The sequence below is a fragment of the Podarcis muralis genome, chromosome 5 (assembly GCF_964188315.1).
Source record: "Podarcis muralis chromosome 5, rPodMur119.hap1.1, whole genome shotgun sequence".
In the NCBI taxonomy this organism is placed as follows: domain Eukaryota; kingdom Metazoa; phylum Chordata; class Lepidosauria; order Squamata; family Lacertidae; genus Podarcis; species Podarcis muralis.
In genome coordinates, this window is record NC_135659.1 from 8,616,821 (window position 1) to 8,634,568 (window position 17,748).

The 17,748-nt window shown below is 45.9% G+C and overlaps 1 protein-coding gene across 1 annotated transcript; it reads right to left on the reverse strand.

Annotated features, from left to right (window-relative positions):
• Positions 1-4,713: 4,713 nt before the first annotated feature.
• TOR1AIP2 (torsin 1A interacting protein 2) lies at positions 4,714-14,417 on the reverse strand. Its single transcript, XM_077928261.1, has 4 exons — positions 13,709-14,417; positions 11,048-11,818; positions 9,775-9,867; positions 4,714-7,944 (listed from the first exon to the last, which is right to left on the reverse strand). The coding sequence occupies exons 2-4, from the start codon at positions 11,778-11,780 to the stop codon at positions 7,154-7,156; spliced, it is 1,617 nt and encodes a 538-aa protein (XP_077784387.1). The 5' UTR covers positions 11,781-11,818; positions 13,709-14,417; the 3' UTR covers positions 4,714-7,153.
• Between the last annotated feature and the right edge of the window lie 3,331 nt (positions 14,418-17,748).

Consider the following 17,748-nt stretch of genomic DNA (forward strand, 5'->3'; position numbering starts at 1 on the left):
TCGGGTTAAGTATTTAATTCGTTCCGGAGGTCCGTACTTAACCTGAAACTGTTCTTAACCTGAAGCACCACTTTAGCTAATGGGGCCTCCTGCTGCTGCCGCGCCGCAGGAGCACGATTTCTGTTCTCATCCTGAAGCAAAGTTCTTAACCTGGAGCACTATTTCTGGGTTAGCGGAGTCTGTAACCTGAAGCGTATGTAACCCGAGGTACCACTGTAAACCAGAGTTTCTCTACTTCCTGATGCTCTCATTTGTTCATTCAGAAATGCACAGTTTTGTTTTGCTCTCAAGAAGAGGAGCAGGGCGCCCTCTTGTGGGCAGGCCTGCACAGCCCATGTTGATGGATGGTGGCCTGACCTCCACAGGAATTTCCGTTGTGTTGCATGGCTGTGCCACCTGTGCCTCTTTGATCTGTTATATCTTTAACAGTGGAAGCTGCTTGGTACAGGTCCAAATCAAAGGACAAAAATAGGAACGGAGTCAAGTGGCTGGAGCAGTGAGCCTGCAAGGAAGCATGCAAACCCTGCTTTGCAGCAGAGTGCTTTTCAGCTCGCTTGATGGGTTGGAAGGGAGCTGATCTCTGCAGAAGCTGTGTTTTAATCTCATTTTTAATAGGCATTTTAAAAGCATAGGAAAGCATACAACAGTGGAGGGGGAGAACTCCATTACAAGGAGCAAGCTACATGCAGAGCGGTATTATGGTTACGTTACGAGAATGTAGGGACGCGGGTGGCGCTGTGGCCTAAACCACTGTGCCTTGGGCTTGCCGATCAGAAGGTCGGCGGTTCGAATCCCCGCAACAGGGTGAGCTCCCGTTGCTCAGTCTCAGCCCCTGCCAACCTAGCAGTTCGAAAGCACGTCAAAGATCAAATAGATAAATAGGTACCACTCCGGCGGGAAGGTAAACAGCGTTTCCGTGTGTTGCTCCGGTTTGCCAGAAGCGGCTTAGTCATGCTGGCCACACGACCCGGAAAAAACTGTCTGCAGACAAACGTCAGCTCCCTCGGCCAGTAAAGCAAGATGAGCGCCGCAACCCCAGAGTCATTTGCGACTGGACTTAAACTGTCAGGGGTCCTTTACGAGAATGTAAAAGTTGTGTGTGTCAGCCTTTCGCAAAGTACTGGAAACCTGGCTGTGTGTGATCCAGGCTAAGAGGTTCCCTTTACTCTTTTGTAAGTGGGAACTGTTTGTGATGCTTGTAAAATAACAACCTTTGAAGTAAGCCCCCGTGAACTCAGTGGAGAGACTGCCGTTCTTAGACAGCAGTCTTAGCATTATTTGCTGTTTCCTCTCTAAGAGGCATGCTGTTTGGCAAGGGCTTTTCTCCCCGTTGCAGCACTGGACTAGGAGGAGAGAACACACATTAATCAGGCTCTCCTACCCCTTTCCCCCTGAACCTGGGAGGCTAGCAGTACCTCAAACTTCCCAAGGACAAAAAGGCTGCTAATTTCAAGCAAGCTGAGCCTATGTAGTCATACCTCGGGTTACAGACATTTCAGGTTGCACGTTTTCAGGTTACGGATGTGCCAAAACCTGGAAGTACCGGGATGTGTTACTTCCGGGTTTTGGCACTCACGCATGCACAGAAGCACTAAATCGCGCTTTGCGCATGTGCAGAAGCGCCAAATCACAACCTGCGCGTGCGCAGATGCGGGGCTGCAGGTTGTGAACGCTGCAGGTTGTGAACGGGCCTCCCGCAAAGATCACGTTTGCAATTCGGGCGTCCACTGTAGTAGGGCATCACTTTGATAAGAAAATGGGAAATTATAATTTTTAGACTTTTTGTTCATATTGTTGTATATTTATAAAATAGGACAGAAAGGTAAAAGTAAGTAAGGATGGATTAATGTCAACAGTCCATCGTCATTCATTTCCATTCCCAGCATTCTAATCTTAAGACAGGCAGGTCTATCAATCTTCTCCCTTCTCCACCAGCCTCCATGGAGACCTTGGGGTTCACAGGTGGATTTAGGGGAGTGTGACTGGTTCGGAGCCTCAGGGGCACCACAACTATGATGTAGAATGGGAGGCGAGAGGCTGCTGGTGCTGAACTTTGGTGTTGCACAGGATGCCGCTGAAATTTGAGACTCCAAGGTCACTGTATCTTTGCTGGGAACTCATACATGTCAACAAGGCCAAGCAAAGTTGGTTGCAATTCCAACACAGGCTCTGAGATAACATTGCCGTCTCTCAAAACATATCCTTGGGGAAAGAGCACAAGTTTACAACTGGTTACGAAACAGCTTTCCTCTGGCTTTCTTTGGAGGCTTCAATCCTCTCTTAAATGGCAAAATAGGAGGTGCCATCTGCTACACATCTCCTGTGCTCTGTCACTAATTGGCACATATCAATGTATATATACATACAGGCTCACTCGCTGGATCATCACCTTGTTGTGGTGAATGGGCTTGCACGTTCCTATGACCCTTGTGCGCGAAGCCGTTGGGAGTCTCTTACTCCCAGCAGGGTCACCCAAGGCAGTAAGGTCAAAGGAGAGGAGCTAGACAAAGAATGATCCAATAAGTCCTCAACGGACTTTCTTCAGTATCAACTTTGTTGGACAGGTCATGTCGCGTGGATGCCCGATTATCGTCCTCCAAAGCAACTACTCTATTCCAAACTTAAAAATGGAAAGCGTAATGCTGGTGGTCAACAAAAGAGGTTCAAAGATTCTCTCAAAGCAAATCTTTAAAAAATGTAGTAAAGACGCCAACAATTGGGAAACACTGTCCTGCGAGGGCTCCAATTGGAGAACAGCCTTTACCCAAAGTGTCATGGGCTTTGAAGACACTCAAACTCAGGATGAAAGGGAGAAACTTGCTAAGAGGAAGGCACGTTTGGCAAATCCACACTGTGATCAACTCCTACCCAGAAACCTATGTCCCCACTGTGGAAGGACGTGTGGATCCAGAATTGGCCTCCACAGTCACTTACGGACTCACTGTTAAGACCGTGTTCATGGAAGACAATCTTAATCGGCTACGAGTAATCGAAGAAGAAGAAGAAGAAGAAGAAGAAGAAGAAGAAGAAGAAGAAGAAGAAGAAGAAGAAGACGACACCTACAGGCTGATGCACTCAACTCACAAATACACATGGTCCACTCATACCATATAGGCAGGCAGGCACACGTTTGCTCAGAGGAAAGAGGTCAGAAAAGCACACACAGCAGAGGTTGTGAGTTCCTCCCCATTGTAATAATAATAATAATAATAATAATAATAATGATGATGATGATGATGATGATGATGTTCCTCTCTTCCTGCCCCAGCATTGTGGTCTTCTCTGCTGAGTGTGTCTGTTTTTATACCCCCATCTCTGCTAAAAGTGTCTTCCTGTCCATCCATCCGTCTCTGTGTGTGATTTCTATGTGTCCTGTATGTATGTACTTGAGAATAGTGTGGCTTGGCCGCTCCACCATTTGAAGGGGAGGCTAACCACCAGCTTTCAGAGAACAGGCAGGCCAAAAGCAAAAGTACAGTGTAGCACTACACTTAGCGGAAGAGATAAGACTGTCTTCTGTTCCCACACTCTCCCAGACAGGCATGTGAATTACACCAATCACATCTGCAGCATCAGAGGCATGAAATACTAACAAAAAGGTGCCTGTATTGACCAGAAAGTGCCACACTTTTTGAAGATATGCCTGTGTTAGCAGAGACTCAGTTCGTTTGGGGCAAAAATGAGTGGTCTGCTTGATCGGACAGCGCCACCCTAGACCTCCCAGGATCCTCAATGTTCAGGGATTTTGCGGCAAACATGCAAGAGCTCCTCAGCGGAAAAGTTCAGATGGGAATAGTGGTTTCCTGAAGGAAGTTTGAACACCATGCGCTTGACACTGCAGACTTTTGAAAATAAAACTTTAAAAACTGCAGCGACTTTTTGCGCTGAGCAACAAGTGGAAAGAAGGGCAGAGAGGGTTCTCCCTGTATCTTTCATGGCTCTGGGGAAGAGGGGCTTTCAGTAGGTGAGAACAGCTAAACATAAATGCCTGTTTCTGCACAATTATTTAATTATTTAGGGATGCAGGTAGCGCTGTGGGTTAAACCACTGAGCCTAGGACTTGCAGATCAGAAGGTCGGCGGTTCGAATCCCCGCGACGGAGTGAGCTCCTGTTGCTCGGTCCCTGCTCCTGCCAACCTAGCAGTTCGAAAGCACGCCCAAAAAGTGCAAGTAGATAAATAGGGACCGCTCTAGCGGGAAGGTAAACGGCGTTTCCATGCGCTGCTCTGGTTCGCCAGAAGCAGCTTAGTCATGCTGGCCACATGACCCGGAAGCTGTATGCTGGCTCCCTCGGCCAATAAAGCGAGATGAGCGCCGCAACCCCAGAGTCGGCCACGACTGGACCTAATGGTCAGGGGTCCCTTTACCTTTACCTTTATTTAAGGATCAGGAAATCTGTCCTCTTTTGCTTCTGGCCAACACAGGGCAGGATTGCAGAGCTTCCAGCCTGCAAAACCACCCCCCACCCAAATCCCCCACGCCTGCTCATCAGCTGATGTCACTGTGTAGACTCAGCTGATCGGCAGGAGTGGAGCCTGGTTTCCTCCAACTTCTTGGATTATCCTCATACTGGGTAAGCCTAAATTTACAGGGGGAAAGCATTGAGAATGGTGTTGTCTGAGGGTAACGTAATGCAAATGAAATTAGAACACAAACGGCTGCAAACACATGGTAAACTGTGGACGATACCCAAGTGTCACTAGTAATATGTGATAACTTCCACTTTGACTTTTATTTCACACAAAGATCAAAAATATTTTTAATGCACTTCATTCTTATCCTCATATTTATTTGACTATTTTCAGTGTTACTTAAAATGACAAATTAATTGTACTTCTTTATTTGCTGTCCAGTAGTGTTGCTAACTGATCAAAACGTACTTGCTTTTGTGCCTTTAGCAGCAACTTGATTTGCAGAAATCAGAAGGCAAGGTTTTTTATAAGATGGATGTGCTCATTGCTACAGTTCAAACTCCTGTTAGGTTGGCAATGCTATTCTCAAGTGTGGCTCCTTCAGACTGCAATTCCATGTTCTACTTCAAATCAAAAATAATCTAAGTGAGTTGTTCTTGGCTCGGCAGCCAAGAACCTGAACTTGCCTTCTGAACAGAGACACACAAAACTTGCCTTCTGATTGGAGACACAGAACAGCTGGATTCAAGCTATATGAACCTTTAAAGAAAGCAGCATGCACAGTCTTAATGATTTGCGATGGTTACCCTTTCTATTGCAAGCGAGGAGACAATAGCCGGGTTGTATCCAACCAAGTTACACTCACTGAAATTAATGAACTTAAGTTAGTCGTGTTCAGAAATTCCCATGGGTTACTCTGGGTATGCCTAATGTTGGATACTGCCCTTTGTTTCCCAGGAGACAAAGCCAGGTAACAGAAGGAAAGAAAGTTTTCTATCTTATGCATTTTTTCCTGGAAATAAGCTCCACTGAATATACTGGGACTTGCTTCTGAGTAGACATACGCAGGATGGCGCTGCAAGTGCAAATGGTGCAGATGTGAAACAATTAATGTAGCAGTTAATACAGGGATAGAATATTATTAAAATATGATTGAATGGTGGGTGCTGATATAACTCAAGCTACAGAACCAGCTGGCACCTGCCATGTAACTATAGCAGGTGGTATTCAATGAACTAGTTCCATCAGCACAAGGACTTTGGGCTGTTTGACAGAACTTCTCTTCCCTCTCCTCATGCACCCCCTGAATCTGTTCAGGGGTCCCCCTCCCACCCTCCAGAGCAGATTTTGGGAGGGTGCAGGGCACACGCAGGGAGAGAATGAGAGAGTTCCACTGTGCAAACAGGAACTCTTGAGCTTGTGGAACAAGCGTATTGGATACTGCCCCAGGATTCTACCAAATCACCAGCAAATATCCATTAGGATTAAAAAAAAAGGAGACACTTCTTTTGGCATGAAGTTTGTTCTCTGTTACTTTGGAACAGACAGATTTGCCTTCCTGAGAGACTCTCCTATACAAAGACATAGTCCTTTAAAAAAACATCAAAAAATTCTTCCCATCCAGAGTAGCTTTTTTCCTAAAGAATGTATTATTCAATGGAAATGCTTTGCAGTTTCACATGGGGAAATGACAACTGCATTTATCTGCCTCCTGTGGTTTCCACGTAGCACACCTGCCTTGCAATACTGTCTGGGGATATGATCACCGCTAGATTATCAACAGTTAAATTGAAAAAAACAACAACATTTCCCTCCCTAGCTACCCATGCTCTCCGGTTCTTACATACATGACTTGCTTTTCCACTCATCTCACTACCTAAGAAAGAAATTTGTGCAACTGGCTAAGGCACACCCAAGCGTAAGGTTGCATCATTCTTCAGGAGTTTCCCGATTTATTGCATTCAACTGTGTGAACCCCCGTACCCTGAGTTTAACCTGGACTGGTCTCCCCCCTATCAGTACAACAGACGTGAACCATATTGAGGCCGGCTCAAGAAGCACCGTTTGCTTCATCTATGTATTTATAGTATTCTTTCTATGCTTTTGATTCAGTGTCAGCACCAAATAAGACACACAGAATGATCCTGTGCTGAAATATATTGAAGGGAAAGACAGCCTTCCCTGTTTTACGGCTGGTCACAGATGTAGGATTTATTGCTTTTTCTTTGCTTGTGAAGAGTTAATAGAAGCTGCTAACCAGGGCCTTCCAAATTTCAGGTACACATTACAGGGTGTATTCTCCACCCCTGCACATGAGGATTTAATCAATATAACGGAAAACTTAGGCACACTGCTGTATCAAAACTAACTTTTAACAAGGGCAGAGTTTGCTAAGGACAATTTCCTGGGTCTCTGCATTCATTCTGTTTTCCTCCAGTGGCAAAAAACATTCTGGATGTGCAACGTGCAAGAGATAAATACCACCCACCTGTCCATTAGTATTTTTAAAAATTGTCCTTGGATTGCATCACAAATGCTGAAACGGCTACAGAAGTAGCACAGTTAATATACTTCTCATTTTGTCAATCAATACCAACATCAAAATGCATTATTGATATAAAATCAGCCAGCTCCTCATTAATGCTTCTAGACCCTTGCTTGGCTCACACGGTCATGTAGGGGGAAAACAAGTTTCCTTGATTGGTGCAAATCCTTCAGAGCTTTTTGGCTTTCCGCCCTGTTCAGCTCTGGGCTCTGGCTTGCAAAGGGCAACCAGCATCGTCTATGGCTTGTACTGGGTAGACTGGCAGGACCAGGTGGGATATGCGGCTCCACAACCCACTCAGTTTGTCCGTGTCCATGTGGTTGTAGGATGTGGGCATGTCTGAGTCCGTGAACTTGGCCCAGAGGAAGTCCCGTACATTTTCCTCCACAGTCTGTAGGCCAACATTAGGCTCCAGGTTCTCATCCTCCAGCAAGACTGTCAAAATCAGCGCCACGTCTCTGAAAGCTGCGCTCTCGTGGTCGCAGTACTTGTAAAAGATCCAGGTGGAAGCCGCAGGCAGAGACTCAAACTGGTGCACCACAGCCGCCTTCCCCCCTCTGTGGAAGCCAGAGGTGAGCTCCTCGTCGACAGCCAGCTTGGCCCTATCGCTGCTGAGAGTGGATTTCGAGGCTCCATCCACCTGGACCGTGCTGCCGCCGAGGGATGAGGAGTAGGTATCTGCAATCTGGGAGCTGAGGCACTTCAAGGTTGCTTTGCCTTCCTGCGCCGAGGCAAGGAGTAAGATAGCTGGCTCCGTGTGGCGGGAAGCATTCAGGTGTTTCTGTAGGACTTTGCGGACCCGGGCCCACAGGTAAGGTCTCTGACCCGGGAAGCTCTCCTTCAGAGGTTCAAATCTTGACAGGAAGGCCTCCACAACTGGGTTTTTGGGCACATTCAGAGGGGGAGAAGTGAGATAGCCAGAAACGCTTATAAAAACAGCAGCCAAAAGCACCCCAGCTCCCAGAGCAAACCCATGGGACACAAAACCTGAAGAAAGACAGAAAAACATGATTCAGAAAGGAGCCCAATATACCACAAAATGCCTTATCATTACTAATATTTGTAAGCCACTCAAGGAAGTCTCTCTCCCCTCTCCCCACCGACCGGCTGAAGAGCAGGATAAAAAATGCTATCAATCAAATTGTTGTCTGTTGCACTGTGAAAATCAATAAAAAGCTTTATTTTAAAATCACTAAAAGTCAATCAATCCACATGGCAATAGACTCAGGGTGACACACGGCGGACGGCATAGACTAGCTTCACCTTGTACTGAAAATATTTCATACTCCAAAGGCAGCTGCCACCTCCTGACACGCACACCAGGCTCCGTTGGCAGCAAAGTTGCTGTCAAACACCAGCTCTGCCCCATGGCCAGCTTCCCAGGGGCCGCATGCAAGTGGTGGGGAGGGCCAGAGAGAAAACTGAGGAGCAGGGGCAGCAATAAAATGAGCAAGGCAATGTCTGTGCCTCTTATTTTTGTAGCCCAGGGGTCAGCAAACCTTTTCAGCAGGGGGCCGGTCCACTGACCCTCAGAGCTTGTGGGGGGCCGGACTACTGGGGGGGGGGGGATGAACGAATTTCTATGCCCCACAAATAACCCAGAGCTGCATTTTAAGTAAAAGCACATTCTACTCATGTAAGAGCTCGCAGACCATCCACAGGCTGGATTTAGAAGGCGATTGGGCCGGATCCGGCCCCCGGGCCTTAGTTTGCCTACCCATGTTCTAGCCGCATGAAAGCTCACCTGACCTCTGATGTTGCTGCTGCTTACCAGGAGGTAGAGGGAAGGAGAGAGGAGAGGTGTTGGTGAGGTGGGAATGTTGCAAGCGAAACAGCCAAGCCCATCCAGGGTTTCTGCGGCCGAGTTTGCACTTTGCCAGCCTCACCTCCATCCTCCTCTCTCTCCCTCCTGGTAAGTAGCAACACAACTGACCAAAGGTCAGGTGAACATGGCAGACCCACCATGCCATCACTGCTGCCGCCTGGGTAGAAGCATTGGGGAGGGTATAGGGCAGGGAATAATAATAATAATAATAATAATTATACCTGTAGGGATATCGCGGAGCGGGGTCCGGCCACAATCTGCCTGCACGCGTGACCCTGGGGTGCAGGGAAAACTCCCCCTCAGACAAGCCACATTGTCCCCTATGTCTGACCTTTTGCGGTCTCAGAGTCAGCGGTGTCCTGTCTGTAAGTTTTTCCCTGAGACCTTTTGTCTCCTACGTCATACACTGTGCAAGGGGAAAATGACGCTGTGGAACAGGTGCCAAAATAGCTTTCCACCACCCCACGATTTTGGGACGGAAGATGTGTAAAGGTCCCAGCCCAAAAATGTATCTGCCTGGCTTGCATATTTGTCTCAATAAAAAGAGGCTCCACAGGAATGGTGGGAGCTTGCTCGCTTCAGACCACCTGTGCGCAGCTCATATCATGATCAACACCTGTCTTGGGCCTTCACTTCAATACCCCCCACCCATCTGGCTGGGTTTCCCCAGCCATTCTGGGCGGCTTCCAACAAAGGATTAAAAATACATTAAAACATCAGTCACTACAAACTTCCCTAAACACGTGGCCTGGGGTCCCAAGGGCCAGAGAGAGAGAAGGGGTGGGTCACATTCGACCCGTGGGAGAGAGATGTGCCACCCCTTTCTTGCACAAGAAACCCTGGCTGAAAAGGAATAGACAGTTTCGGATACTAAGAACTGGAGTAACATTCCCAATACAAGCCCTTTTAATTTAATTTCCCTTTTTGTCATTTCTTAATTAAAATTCATTTGATCAGCTTTGTTGCTATGCAGAAGACAAAGGTTTTCTCACCATTACGCGGCTGCTCCATCGGTCGTTCTCTGGCGCTCTGCTGGCTTGCCTCTTCTGCGCAGGGATCAGCCTCTGCTTTGCGTCCCGTGTGCCCTGAGAAGAACATCAGCATTACCAGAAATAGCAGCAAGGAAGAAGTCCAGCCGGCCCAAAAGCAAGACCAGAAGAAAAAGAAATCATGTAGTGTACCAGCTAAAACGTGAGGGCGCCTGCCCCGAAAGCTCCCTTCTTATAAATGTGGAGGTGAGTCAGCTCAAATTCTTGCTCTCTGGTATTTTGGAAAATGAGATTTAGGTAGGGCGTAAGTTTCGTTTCCAATGTGGCAATGCTTTTAACTACACTCTCGTAGCACACCTCCTCCCCCCCCCCTTTCCATCTTGCACTTAAATGTCCAAATGTCTTGCACATTATAGTCCAAATGCTATTCATCAGGAAATAAGGATTTGTTTTAAGTTTTTCATGTGTGCTAAAATTCAGTCTAAGTTTTTTTATATAAAAAAATCATTTAACCACATCAGACATGGATACGTATGCTATAATGTTATTGTTTCAGTTAAATAAATTGTTTAAATTGTTATTAAGGAAATAATTATTTTTCTCCTTCCAATAAATCACAGCAGAAAAGTTGTCCAAATATAAAGTTAACTTATTAAACCTCACAATAATTTCATAATTATCTGTCAATGTATTTCTAATAGTATAACCAAATCAGTAATTTTTGATATAACTGCAAAAACTACTCTGAAAATTTATTATTCCAAAAATGAAACCTTCATCTGGTTGTAAATATTAAGATTATACCAGCAAGAATGAGTCTTTCTGTAAAAAATAAATAATGATTTAAATCAAGTCTTACTAATGATTTAAATCATGATTTAAATCAATTCGATTTGATTTAAATCAAATCCACAGAACAAGATTACCAAAAGTCAGGTTAGGAGTGGTATGTATTTCCTTCTAGTCTGTTCTTCTGACTTCTAATTCTAACAGCTAACTGCCTGTTTAAAATATATGAGCTTTATCCTCTTCCTCTTTAATAACAAAACAAACAACAACACCACACCAATCATCACACATTCCATGCTGGAGCAACTTTTTAAAAAATAATCATGCAACAAGAATCAGTTTTATACTTTTATGTACTTTATTCCAGGTGCTTAATTTAAACCCGCTGGTCCTGATCTGTTTCTTTAGTGCAGAATTTTAGACTGGTCTCTTTCATGTGTATATGCAGTCAAGGTTAGTTACCATGGAATAGTTACTACAGTCTTACCTTCAGTCAAAGATCTTTCCAATCCAGGGCCTTCAGGCTTTTGAACAAAGGTTTCACTTTCCTCGTCCAACAGATTCTCTTTTGCATCACGAGGATCCTCCAAGGAGTTCTCTCTTTGCTGGCTCTGTGAACTCACTTTTTCCTGAAGGATGGTTTCAGGTGAACTGTTCTTCTCTTCCATTGGAGAATCTTGTAGACCAACTTGGGCTGAACATTCAGCCCTTTCATCTAAGGAACCTACCGCATCTTCGGGTGCAAAACTGTCTGATAAACTATCTGTGCCTGAGGAAGGCAATATATCACATCCTGGAGGACCACCTGTCTCTATTTTCAGGAGATTTCCGTCAGAATCTAAGTCCTCTGTTCTTCCCTCAAGTTGTTCCAAGGAGTGCAGGCTCTGCTGGTCCTCTGAGCTCATTTTGTCTTCTGGAGTAGTGTTGAGCAAATTGTTTTCCTCTTCTGTGAGAGAATATTGCCGGGTAACTTGGGCTACACACCCAGTCCTTTCACCTAATGGGTATACCACATCTTTATCTTCAGAACTGCCAGATATGCTAAATGAACCCGGGGAAAGCCTTGCGTTGCATCCCGAAGGGCCACTGGGCTCCATTTTCAGCAGAACTCTGTCAGACTCCAAGGGCTTTTCCAACAAGGAATCCTCTATGGTTTCTTCCGTTTCATTTTGTAGAGTATTGGGTGAGATATCGTCCGTATTTGGGGGCTGAAGAGTCATTTTCCAGTGTGTTATCAGCTTCTCTTTTCCAGGGAAGCCTGTATGGGCCACAGAGAAAAATAACGGGCTGTTGTGGAATTATCAGGTGATTTTGAGTTACAACTTACTTAAAACCTCACAGTCTTGTTTTGAGGACAAAACAGGGCAGAAGAGAACCATATACACCACCTTGAGCTCCCTAAAGGAAAGGTAGGACATAAATGTGATAGATAATAAAAAAATAAAATAAAACCAGAGTCCCTATGTATTCAAGAAGCTTTTACAGTTCCATGCAGAGGAGATATCACACTGCACATCCAGTAGATTGCTACAAACCACAGCTTCAAACAGATTAATATTTATTGTTGTTTTATTTCTATTGTTTTGTTATTCTTTGTATGGTATGTTGGGCAGTCTTTGGCTGAAAGGTGGGCTGAAAGTATCTTAAATAAACCAACAAAATAGTAGCCGGTGGCAAAGCCAGCCCTATTGTTCACAATTTTATCCTGTCCTTTGTTCAAGGAGCTTTATTCTGTTTCACTTTCTGACTTCCCAGGATTACTCATTTCCCAGAAATGAGGTTATAGGGAACCAGGCAGAGGGCCTTCTCGGTAGTGGCACCCGCCCTGTGGAACGCCCTTCCATCAGATGTCAAGGAAATAAGCATAGTTTCGCCCCTGCCCTGGGTACCCTGTTGCCTGAGGTGATCGCCTCATCTGACCTTATGGATGGGCCAGCCCTGTCTACAGTGCATGTAGGTGGAAGGAAATTTCCCTTGATAAAGAGTTCCTGTATTTTCCCAACAAAGTGCGCTTCATAGCGAGGCATTCCTGATCGAACCAGGGTTTAGATTTGTTGGAGTATAATGGTTGTCACGGGACGCGGGTGGCGCAGTGGGTTAAACCACAGAGCCTAGGACTTGCCAATCAGAAGGTCAGTGGTTTGAATCCCCGCAACGGGGTGAGCTCCCGTTGCTCGGTCCCTGCTCCTGCCAACCTAGCAGTTCGAAAGCACATCAAAGTGCAAGTAGATAAGTAGGTACCGCTCCAGCAGGAAGGTAAACGGCATTTCCGTGCGCTGCTCTGGTTCGCCAGAATTGGCTTAGCCATGCTGGCCACATGACCCGGAAGCTGTACGCTGGCTCCCTCGGCCAATAGAGCGAGATGAGCACTGCAACCCCAGAGTCGGCCACGACTGGACCTAATGTTCAGGGGTCCCTTTACCTTTAATAGTTGTCGCATTGCTTTTTTTGGAGTCAAACAGGGTTGAAGAAGTGAAATCAAATCCTGGAACAAGTTTATTCTAGTTTCAGGGCATGAGGAGTTTAAGAGGTTGTCTCTCCTAATGAGGAATGTGTCTGAGCGTAAATCCCAGATAAAGAGCAATATTGTTATATAAGGCAAAGGAACATGAATTTGCCTTAAAGCAGGGAAACCAGCTTTCCTAGTTTCAACCCACGTCTATTTCCTATATCTTACGGTGGTCTCGAAAATATTGATTACTCTCCAGTCCATCCGAACACATTTGTAGCCAAGGCCAGGGGTGGAGGAACGGGGGCAGCCCAAATGCTGGACATCAGCTCCTACCAGCTTGGTCAGACATGATGGAAACTGCACTCCGATAACATTGGGGGGGGGGTCACAAGTTGCTCACCCGTTCAGGGCACTCACATAACACCCACACCTGGGTGCTCACGCGGAGAGCCAACGTGGGCAGGCGCTGCCAGTCCGTGGAGAGGGTTCCCACCCGTTCCTTGCCTGCTTCGCGTTTTGTTATTTTCAGACTTGTTTGGCTAACCAAGCGCTGCAGAGGAACTCCAAGAGCCGCAACTGCAAGAGCCGATCACGGCCATGCATTGGGGAGAGCCAGGGGTGGTGAAGAAAAACGGGGCGCTCGCCTCGCGCGCCCCTTTCTCCCAGAACCCAGCGAAAGGCGCGACCGAAACCCACCTTTCACGCGCTTTCCAAGCGTTGGCTAATTCTTCTCTCTTTTGCGCTCCTCCTCCTCCTCCTCCACTCTCTGACCAGGAAGTAAAGATGAAAACAGACTCTTTCCCTGTAGAAAGTGACTTCAGGCAGGCCTTCCCTTTGTGCGTGTGTGTGTTGCTTGCAAGAAGGGGTTTTGTTTTGTTTTTGCGCAGAGAGATTACGACCCCCAAAGCCTCCCCAAACTTCCTAGCAATTCCTACTGGAAGCCCAGCAGCGCAGCGCACTCACACGCCCAGGACTTTCCTACCAACGTCAACACCATTCATCCCTAATGGCACCGGGTTCCCCCCCACCCGAGGGATGCTGGGACATGTAGTTTTCTCAACCCTCCGTGTCCTATTTAGGAGAAAAAGAAACCAGGTTGACGAGGAAGGAGCTGCAAGAGGACCCGGGCAATGTTCCTTCCAGCTTGGAAAAGTCCCTTTTGTTTGCGCTCTCCGACTCCTGCTGCGCTTTTGTGCTTTATCTCTTGAGAAAGAAGGAAGAGGAGGCCGTAAAACCCTGGCCGCTTTGGTTGGAAGGGCAAAGTACTCCTTTTAAACAAGAAGAGAAGAAACGAGGCTCCCTCTCTCCTGTTAAAAACTCGCGCGGTGCGTGGCGCAGCAAGTCTGGAAAACAACCCGAGCATAATAAACGGGGAGGGGAGAGACTGAATAAATTTGTGAGGGTCCCCCCCCCCCACCAGCCGCGGTGGCAGGCAGTGTTTGATTGGGATGGCAAAAGAGAACGGCTGTCTTTTACTTTTACTTTTTGTTATTACGTTGTTTACTGTTCCGAGGTTGCAAAAAAAAGGGCTATAAAATTTTGAAATAAACAAAAGGACGCAATGCAATTCTAATTCAGCACCCAGTGGTTTCAATGGGAATTGTCTGGACACGGGCATAATCGTTCCAGTGAAACCTTTAATGAATGTATGGACAGTTCTGTGAGTGCTTACATATTATCTATACACGTACTTGCCTAAAAGAAAGCCATTAATCAGATAAACTTCACCAGTACACTAATGGGTATGATCTTGCAATGACTGACCGGGAAAGCGATCTTGGGACTATGTTGGGTGGCTTAATTAAAGCATCACCCGAGTATGTGGCACTTGCGAAAAAGGCATATTCCCTGCCAGGGATCATTAGGCAAGGAATTAAAAACAGCCAATACAGTGGTACAGTGGTACCTTGGGATGCGAACGGGATCCGTTCCGGAGCCCCGTTCGTATCCTGAAGCAAACGCAACCCGCGTCTGCGCATGTGGCATTTCGTCGCTTCCGCACATTTCCTGCTTGGCAGGGGGTTGGACTCGATGGCCCTTGTGGTCTATTCCAACTCTATGATTCTATGATTCTATGTGTGACGTCATTTTGACCATCTGCGCATGCGTGTGGTGAAACCCGGAAGTAACGCGCTCCGTTACTTCCAGGTCGCCGCGGAGCGCAACCTGAAAATACTTAACTTGAAGCACATTCATCCCGAGGTATGACTGTACCTTGGTTTACAACCATAATCCATTCCGGAGGTCCGTTTGTAAACCAAAACAGGTTGTAACCCAAGGTGCGCTTTCACCAATGGGGCCTCCAAAATTTTTTTGTTGGTGATCCCAAAAAAATGGGTTGTCATCCAAAAAAAGGTTGCAAACCGGTACACACACTTCCAGGTTTGACATGTTTGTAATCCAAAATGTATGCAAACCAAGACATATGCAAACCAAGGTACCACTGTATAGTGATGCATTTGTACAATCTATAATACAACTGTGTTTGGCTTGAAATACAATGTTTCCATTGCTGCTTCTTAAAAAGGATATTTTGGTTGTGGAAAAGGTTATCCAAAATGGTTGAGGGAGCTGGAACAATTCCCTTATCAGATGGTTACAATGTTTTTGGCTTTTTTGTTGGGGGGTAGCAAGTAAGGGGGGGCATCTGGTTTGCCACTGGAGGAAAGGGGCTGCTGGGCTAGAGAGACCTTTGGTTCTGATCCAGCAGGGATATTATTGTTATATGCCACCCCCAATCTCCATGGCAGTGCAAGACTCCAGGAGCTTTACCCAGGAAAATGGGACACAGCAGGGACTGTGGTGTCTTTATGATGTATGGTTTACTGACACAAATATACAACTGAGCTTGCCCTGGAAGGGTTTAGAGCATCAGCATTGCAAGAGGGTCCTGCTTCCTCATAGGCCCAACAACATCCTTGCTCTGTTGTCCTGCTTTCCAAGTCAAATCCCAGCCTACCCTCCCCACTATTTTAAACTTGAACCTCACCTAAAACACTGGCATTGTCTTTTTCAACTAAACTTCCACTTGAGGGAGGAAATCCACTCATTTGCAAATAAGATTTGTCCTTTCATCCTTTGTCTTGCTAACACCTCATTACCCCAGGCTCACACCTCACTGCAAGCAGGAGGCTAGTCTTGACTTAATTGGCTTTTGACACTTGCTTAATTAAAGGATTAGCAAAGTCTGGCACAAATACACACATGGAGCTAGCTAGCACCTCACACTGGAGACTAGCCTGTCTCAATAAGCTTCTAACACCCCAAGACTTAACTAAATTCTAACACTAATAATAATAATTTATACGCTGGGTTTCCCTAGCCACTTTGGGTGACTCCCAACAGAATACTAAATACACGATAAAACATCAAACATTAAAAACTTCCCTAAACAGGGCTGCCTTCAGATCTCTTATAAAAGTCAAATAGTTATTTATTTCTTTTGACATCTGATGGGAGGGCATTCCACAGGGCGGGTGCCACTACCGATAAGGCCCTCTGCCTGGTTCTTAACAGCAACTTATCACCTTTCCTTCTGTCTGAAAGTTATCTTATGGACTTAGGACTTCTTGCTCAGCTGTGCTCACTAGATTTAAACAGGAAAAATGACATCAGGATTGCACTTTCAGCAGTTTTGATACTTCTGAGCAGTTTATCTGTCTTTAAAAACACTATGGTTTTATGCACTATTACAACCTTCTGACAATGACCTCATGGCAACATACTGGGTGTTCCTCCCTATTTCACCTTAGCAATAGTCCCCTCTGATAGGCTAATGTTAGTAGGTGTTACAAGGCCACCTAGTAATAAGCTTTTTTTTTGCTAAGTGGGGACTTGAGATCAGGTTTCTCCATTCTAAGTCCAGCACGACAGCTACTATACCTCACTGGCTGCTAACATGTAAGTAATTTGCTTGCTTTCAAATTTTATTAAACATTTTAACATTTTTATTAAACATTTTAACTTGGCACGCTGCTTTGAGGGCTTTTGACCAAAAAAGAAGACATCAACAGAGTTTACAGTGTTTGTTTGTCTGTACAACCTGGGCTCCTTTGGGAGAAGGGCCTGGATATAACTTTGGACAAGAAGAATAAACAGGGCTTTTTTTCCCAGCCGAATTTGCCTGAACTCAGTTCCGTCACCTCTCAGGTGGGCACTGTGATGGAAAAGTTTGTTTTTGCTGGGCAGGTTGGGTCAAGAAGCGCTTTCTTTTTCTTTTTCCCTGCCGGCAAACGGTTAACGAACGGCAGCTTCTGATTGGCCAAGGTTCCAGAAGGGAGGTTTGAAAAGGAGAGGATTTGGAGAGACAGTTCTTTAGGTTGGGAGTCAGGATGGGAGAGGAGAGACAGTTGGTTCTGGGTAGAAAATATATCACAATCTAGAGAAAGGAGTCTCTGAGCTTAGCGTGAAGGACAGTGTATGGTGTCCTGTAAGAGTAATAGGCCAGGAATTAACTGGGAGGCTGAGGCTGAGCCAGGAGAAGTAGAAGCTGTGGGGATACAGTCTACTTAGGTCTCCTTCCAGTCAGGAGGGGAGAGATTCTGCTCCAAAAAGATAATAATAATAATAATAATAATAATAATAATAATAATAATAATAATAATTTATTTATACCCCGCCCATCTGGCTGGGTTTCCCCAGCCACTCTGGGCGGCTTCCAGCAAAACACTAAAATACAATAAGAAGACTCCCAAACCAGTTAAGAGGGGTGTGGAGACCCCTTGGGTCTGTTACTT